Below are 8,012 nucleotides of genomic sequence, written 5' to 3' on the forward strand. Positions count from 1 at the left end.
AGACAAGAAAAAAAAAGTCCAAACAAAAGAGTTAAAAGTTGCACATTTGCAGCTAGACGCAGCGGAAGAAAGAGTTAAGTTGCACTTGAGCCGACGAAAAAGAGTGAAAAAATTGCAAGTCAGCCAAGGAAAAAAATAACGGCGAACAATAAGTGGCATATGGGTCAAGGAATAAACTGTGGACAGAAAGTCGCACCTGGAACAAAGACAGGCATGGTCAAAGCAGCCCGCACCCTAAAGTATCTAAAGTACGTCGATAAGGGGAACAAATAACATTAACAAATACACATAGGGCATACATATAGCACATTCAAAAGAGTTTCTTCTCGGGAGAAGTTATGCAGTATTCTTATGGTAAAGGAAACTTTCAGCAAATATACAGAGTTAAAGATGACCCCCCCCCCCCCAACCGGGCTCAACTTCGCTTCAACTCATGGCTTTGGGACTTCTTATACCAAAATCTCACAGCCCACCCCAGCGAGGCAATTATTTTCAACGATTCCTTTTTTTCTGTCTTTCTTTTTTCCTTAAACTAGAAACCTAAAAACACCAATCTTACTTTAAATAAGTCCCAATGCGGACCACAAAGGCAAAAGGGTCGTCAGAGCACACAAGTTGACAAACATACTATTATTCAATAGTCCTGACAACATGTCCGCTTATTGTATAAGACAAAGGTCAAAGCATTCATGAGGCTGCATAAATTCAATTCATGACTTCGGCATTTGGAATAGGATTCGCATATTTCGAATTTAATGTGCAACTTAACTAAAGTTGGGATGACTTTGGGATACAATACTTGCAATCCAAGAGAAAAGAGTGGATAAAAGAACATATAAGTTCAGCACTTGTAAAATACAGAACATGGTAAAGAACATGAATATTCGACTTTTATTATTGAAATGATTTTAAAAATATCTGTTGCCATTCTCATGGTACCCAGTGACCAAAGACAAGACATGATGCACTTGATATCGAAGGATTTATGTCGAAGTCCTTCAGGAACATTTTCAGGGCGTCTTTGTTGTACTTTCTTGGTGCGCCAATTTTGCCCTTCCGGGAGGACTATTCAGAATCAAATGCTGACTTTGGGGTTCTGAAATCTGGCATTCTCACGGCATAGCCAGCCCAACGAAATTGAATCCTTTTGAGCTTAGAAAACAAGACTCCCAACATTTGCCTTCTTGAGACTTCCAAGCCTGGTATTTTGTCTTGACATTTGATGCCAACAATTCTCCTGAAGGATTTCATGTGGAAATTATTAAGCTGCTTGGCATGGCTTTTGTACACCATCAAGGTCTCAGCACCGTACAACACAGTTCAAAGTTGTTGGTTTTTGTTGTTTTTTTTTTGGGGGGGGGGTTGTAAGAGTTTTGCGGCACTTACAACACAATAAGTTCATATATAAGAGCTGAAGATTAGATGTTTGTTTTTGTAGAGGTTTTAAGGCGCTCGCAACTGCATAAGGTCATATGAGCGCCAGAAGATTAGAAGTGTTACAAGGGAGTAACAAACACAAAAAAGGAGGAGGAGAGATAAGAACGATAGATGTTTGATATGATAGAAGGAGCAAACCACACCAGAGCACGCTCCAACCACCCAGTCCAAAGTTGCTACATAAATTTTCTTAAAAGATCAACAATTTTTTTAAGACTAAGACTTTACCATTCAGCCTGTATCTGACATCAAAACCAGTAGACAGGGCTCTGGCGCTTAAGCTACTTTTATTTTATTTTAGTTTGCGTTTTACGGCACTTGCAACACAATAAGATCATATAAGTGCCGAAGATTAGAAGTGTTACAAGAGAGTAACAGACATAAAAAAGAAGGAGGGGAGATAAGGAAGATAGTTGTTTGATAGGAAAAAAGGAGCAAACCACACCAGAGCACCTGCCAACCACCCACATATAAATTTGATTGCTGCTGAGCTTTCAACTTAAGTTATAAAAAATTGGGAAAGATTTTTAGGTAAATCTATATCCCCCCCCCCCCCCCCCCCCCCCCCCCACATCATGACACGAAGTAATTTTACATTACAATTGACTGCATTTCCCTCAAGTTCAGCTGGGCTCCACTGCAGAGACAACATGATCTGTCATTTATGTTGTCATTCTCAAAACCCAAAGGAAAAGAGCAGTCAACAAATGGCTTATATGAACAAAATAAAGAGAGACATACATAGAAACATACCCCAGAAACAACAGAATACCAAAAAGGTCTATAACGCGGAGAAAATCTTTTTTGTTTATATGAAGGATTTTAGTTTTTGCTTTAGGGGTGACTAGATGCAAAATAGGGTACTGCCAAAGTCAAACTATCTAGTTTTATCGCAGTACCTTTTGAAGGGCTTTTCGAATGAAGTAGGCCTATAGTCCGCTAACGTTGCCCCAACCAAAATTGAAGTATCTGAATATTCAGACATTTAAAAATCTCTAGCTCAAGAAATTGAATTCGATGCAAAATTTTAATGCCTCCCCCGAGTCCTCGCAGAATGGCAGAATGAAAGTTGACGCTGAAATCTCTCAAATAACCAAAAAATCTCGAGAACGGAAACCATTTGGAGAAATAGAGTTCAAGTTTATTTTCCTGAAAGTTTGAAGAAATAGTCACTTCGTAACAATATTCACGTAAAACTTTAAAATATCAGGTCTTTACAAAATCTGAGCTTGAGACAGGAATGAAAGTAAATGAATACAGGAGAACCTAAACAGATGGATAACTGGAGAAAGATCAGGGTAATGTAACTTTTTTTTAAGAGCATCTAAGCAAAGGAATGAAGAATGGAGAACCATGATCGCAGATGTCTGTCGCAGATGTCTGTCACAGATGATGATGATTCAAATTAGGCCTAGCCTAGGCTGTATGTATGACACATTAGGCCTAGATCTAAATGTCTAGCAATATGTCGAACAATTGTTGAGGTTTTTTTTTACGAAGCAACTATTTCTCTGAACGTTCGGAGAAATATTGAAGATCTTTATTTCTCCGAGCGGTTTCCGGTCTCGTGACTTTTTTCCTATTTGCGAGAGTTCGGCGCCAACTTTCATTCTGCCATTCTGCAAGGTCTGGGAAGGAGAAAATTTTTGGGTCTAGATATATTTCAATTTTCAAGAGTTAGTCTAGAGATTTTTAGATGAGGGTAAAAGCGTGAAAAAGAAAGGTTTCACAACAGAATGAAATCAAAATTAAAACAGCCCATAAATAACCACAAAAACTAACAAATAAGGGCGTGTGTCCACCTGTCCGAAGAAGATTGGCTGTTTTAACCCTAAATGTGCGTAATTTTTTTTTAAAGTACAGGATATTACATGTAAATTATGGAATCACACACAAGGGGCCTGCCAGTGTCAGTACATGTAATCTATTTTGGTGGAACGCTGTAACATAACACATTTAAATCTATATATATATATATATATATATATATGTATATTTAGAATCTAATGAAGGTAGGAACATCAAATTAAACGATGTTACACTATACAACATTCCCCCCCCCCTCCCCCTTTTCCCCAACAACAAAAAATTCATAGAAAAACAACACATCAGAACAATAACAAGAAAAAAAATTACACACCAACAAAATAAAACACCACAAAGAGGGAAAAATAAAAGAGGAACAGCAATACAAATCGTATGTAACTGTAACGTATTCAACAAATCAACGAGGTGACAACAAGTGAGAAAGAGACCAAGCGAAGCTAAGGGAACTTTTTTTCAAAAGTAAAGAGGTTCAGTTTCTTTTTTTTTTATTCAACAAAAAATGCCAAAAAATCGAGCCACGATTGATCGGTCGCGGCCGCGACAAACGCAGATGCTAGTTCTATGTGTCGTCCCTCCATAGACCTAGATCTAGACAGCACACTAGTGAACACAACACATTAAGTTTAAGAGAAGCACCCTTCATCTAATAGGCAACACATCTGTAGCGAAAAACTGTTTGGAACTGTAGCATTTCTTTATATAAAAATATTGACTGCGGACATTTTTTGGACCGATTAAACCATATTGTATACGAACAATCTTTGGAAGGCCTATATTTGCGGGAAAGGATGTGATTTCAGAGTGTTCGGAGAAATAGTGCCCAGCTTCATTTTCCCGAACGTTCAGAGAAATAGTGCCTAATTTTATTTTCCCGAACGTTCAGAGAAATAGTGCCCAACTTTATTTTCCAGAACGATCAGAGAAATAGTGCCCAACTTTATTTTCCCGAACGTTCAGAGAAATAGTGCCGCCCAAAAAGGCCTTTTTTTTATCTGAGAGGGGAGGGGTTCAGAGGGAACACCCACCCACTCCACTGCATTTTGATGCCTTGCAAAACAGATTTTAAGATACTATACTCTTTTTTAAAATGGATTTGCACGTTTAAGTATATTGTACATTTTAAAAAGGCTGTCGTTATTCTCACCCGGGGTGAAAATAAAATATAATGTTATTCTCACCCAGGGTGAGAATAATATCCATTTTATTCTCACCCGAGGTGAGAATAATATTATATTGTTATTCTCACCCCGGGTGAGAATAAAATGAACATTATTCTCACCCGGTCTGAGAATGCAATGGATTTTTAGGTCTACCTGGGTGTTGAGAACGGATGATAGAAAATAATTTGTGAATTGTAAAAGAGTGACCGTTCGTGACCTGCCCTAGAGCGCTGGCCGATTTTTCTAGGCTCCCGCGGGGATTGTTATTGTTTCATTTTTTTTAAAATCTTAAGTTGAGAGTAGGCACGCATGTCTTCACCAAAACCCTAGACAAATGCATATATATTCTAAATTCAGAAAGGAATTCACTTGCCAGAGTAGTATGTTTTTAAAAATAATAGCCTTAACTGAAAGCTGTTTGGTTTAATGAAATAATAGATCCAGTAATAGATTGTCATTTGTAAAGTTAGAATAGGCATTTTTGTTTACAACACAAAAAAAACATGTTTAATTGTTATCCCTAGTAGAACTCACGATTATTTTTAAGGAACGCAGTGCCTTGACCCTAGGCTTACTTTTTTCTTTATTTTGATTGGTTAAACCATTCAAGAGTAAAATTTTCCGTTACAGAACCAATAAATTAATACTGTAGCACCAAAAGGTGACGCTATTTGGTCAAAAGATAAGGTTTTTCCCCCAAATCAACAATAGTCGCCTCCCGCGCCTGAGAGCTGGCCCGCCCGTTCTCGATTTTAGTCAACTCTCGTGCTCAGCGGAGTGAGAGAGGGAGGGAGGCGAGTTTTGTCTCCTGGAGCGCTCAGTGACAGGGGTCCTATGATGCCCGAAACAAAAAAAACAGGTGAGAATAGTAGGCTGTCGTTATTCTCACCCAGGGTGAGAATAGTATGAAATTTTATTCTCACCCATATCCAGTTTATCCTCACCCCGGGTGAGAATAATCACTGTGTTTTAAAAAATACGGCGTTAAGACCACTAAAGCTGTGCTCCCCGCACAGGATCTAGCAGTGAAAGTAAAAAATGTACCGACATTTCATAGCTTACCTGTGGGAGGATGGAGCCAACTTCTTCAGCAAGTGAGACATGATGCTGTGCAGGAGCCTTTGACGATGAGCACAGATTATGTCTTTGGTCTAATGTACCAGATTCTCAAGAGCACGAGTCAAACAAAACTCAACAAATAGACCTATATAAATTATTTTTATAGTTCCAGAGTCAAGAACCTAGATCTAGAGATCTAAATTGCAGGCACAGCCGGTGAGTGAGTGACCGAGGTTGCTGAATTCTGACAATTCTGTGACCTCGCCTTGCCTCGTGTCCCGGGAACTGAATGTTCAGTTGGGTAGAACTAGATTCTTGATCTAGCCTAGACTTTTGTTTGATCTGCTCTTTGGTCACAGGACTAAAACTTTCCGGTTCAAACGACAGCAACCCAGATTCCCTACAATGTTCGTAGTCACGGAATACTTCAGCACAGGAGTGAGAACACAGTCAGCGGCAACACACCAGGCTCACGACTGCTGACTGCTGTCGAGGAACAACACGAGTGGAACGGTGGAGGCAAGCCAGTACACAGCACATCACAGTACACACCTCCACTCTTATCCAATCAAGAGCGAACAAAAGCGAGTACGACCTTGACCAGAACACAGAATTCTAATCTAGGCTACACCAGAGGCCAGAGATACTCTCTGTCTACACTTAGTGTAGAATTCTGTGGACCAGAATAAAAATAATGATTGTTTCTCCGGCGAGGAGAGTCATAAAACATAAGTCGTGCGCTAAATATAATATGTACGTGTTTACTAATCTAGGTTGTTGCAAGAGAGCAGAAAATCCTCAAAGAAGATAAATGGAGGTGGGACGGCGGGGGGGGGGGGGGGGTAAATTTAAGTCCCTTGTCTTTCAAACTATAAGATGTATTGCTTTACAAAACGGATAGGCCTAGAGAAAGGGGCTTTAATTTTTGCCCATGTACGTTTGTCGCTTATGTTTGTGATCCCAAAAGCTCAAATCCCACAATCGACCAATCAAAGGGCGGGGGCTAGGGACTGAGAAGGCCAAGGGCGGAGGCAAAGTGCTGAAAATAATGTTTATCGACACAGTTCAGATTCAATGTCGAATGACTTCACAGAAAAAAATTAGGCTAACTGGAGAAATTGCTGACGTCAGTGGTACCAAACAGGTTAAAAAGGAGGACTCACCGGTGAAGAAAGGTGCTCTAGAGCTCTGGGTGAAAAATAAGTGGTCGCAGTTCTGTTGTTTAAATCTCATACCAGGGCGTATATTATAGATCTAGATCTAGGTCTAAGCGGTTTTATGACATATATCTAGATCTAGATTCGATCTAGGCCTATATAGTATATAATAATTCGTTGTTCGTGGTGATTTTTCAGAGCTTTTACAGCCAATGGAAAGTGTCTTGTAAAAAGTATCTATTTACATTTGAATTTGTTCGATATTAGTGATCATTCTAAAGATAAATACCGTTTTTTGTGTGGGTTTGTGTGTGTGAGTGTGTGACTATGTGTGTGTGTGTGTGTGTGTGTGTGTGTGTATGTGTGTGTGTGTGTGTGTGTTTATTCTTTATTCTATAACTTTTCAAACTTTCCCTAAGAGGCCTATAACTCTTTGCACTCGTCTTCATTTTAGCAGATTTTAGGCCTGTTTGAAAAACTAAGAGCAAAGCACTATGAAACACCTGTATTGTAATGGTAACTGCAAAATAGTCACAATTAATAATGGTTTAGGTCAACTTAAATTAAAATAAGTTAGATCTAAGATGATAATCGTTGTTCGTGCAATTAAATCTTGGCTACCACCCGTCGGCTACACAAATGCAAAGAGAAGCATGGAGACTCCAGATATGCGGACATAAATGATGAAGACTTAAAATCTAGGACTAAGTCAACTTCCGAAAGGAGACCTCAAGTACACCTTTGGTTGCTTTTTTGGTTTTTTGTTTTGTTTTGTTTGTTTTTTTGGTTTTTTGGTGTGTTTTTTTTTTTTTGGGGGGGGGTCTTTTTTGTGGATACGTATGTCAGGGCAAATCAGATACATCCATAGATGTACACTATAGTAACTAGATACAATACGCCCCTCTCTCGCCTTACTGTGCGATGGCCACATTTGACAGCGGCGTCCGCCATGTTTCAGTGGGCGAGATGCGTGAAGGAGTTCAAGCCAAAGCAATGGGCTAGGCATGTTTTCTTTCTCCCTCATACGCGATAGGCGAGGCTTGGTCCTTGTTAATTTTTTTTTTACATGGGCGCCGTGGCGTGCTATCTAGGTTTCTAAATAGCAATAATACAGCGTTCTTTCTACAACTAGATCTACAAATAAATGTATTATTAAATAGATATAGTTAGAGATAGATCTATAAAACTTTTTAAAAAGAAAAAAAAGGCCCCTTTATTTCTTCATCAGCCCTTAATCTACGAAGTGGTTTATTTCTTAATGACTGAATCAAAGCGTATAGGGCATATAGAACTTTTAAAAAGAAGTATGAAAAGATGTGGGTGTCATGGAACCTCCCAATCACCCCACCCTCTCTCTCCTCCCGAATCCCAA

General features: G+C 39.2%; 1 protein-coding gene across 1 annotated transcript in view; it reads right to left on the bottom strand.

Moving 5' to 3' along the window:
• Positions 1 to 7,704, bottom strand: part of LOC101847981 (delta-1-pyrroline-5-carboxylate dehydrogenase, mitochondrial) — a 39,772-nt gene extending 32,068 nt beyond the window's left edge. Inside the window, exon 1 of the mRNA XM_005104370.2 lies at positions 5,487 to 7,704. Within this exon, the coding sequence (XP_005104427.1) occupies positions 5,487 to 5,527 (41 nt within the window). The 5' untranslated portion in view covers positions 5,528 to 7,704. The remainder of the gene's footprint in view (positions 1 to 5,486) is intronic.
• Between the last annotated feature and the right edge of the window lie 308 nt (positions 7,705 to 8,012).

Source organism: Aplysia californica, unplaced genomic scaffold (genome assembly GCF_000002075.1).
Source record: "Aplysia californica isolate F4 #8 unplaced genomic scaffold, AplCal3.0 scaffold00417, whole genome shotgun sequence".
Lineage (NCBI taxonomy): Eukaryota > Metazoa > Mollusca > Gastropoda > Aplysiida > Aplysiidae > Aplysia > Aplysia californica.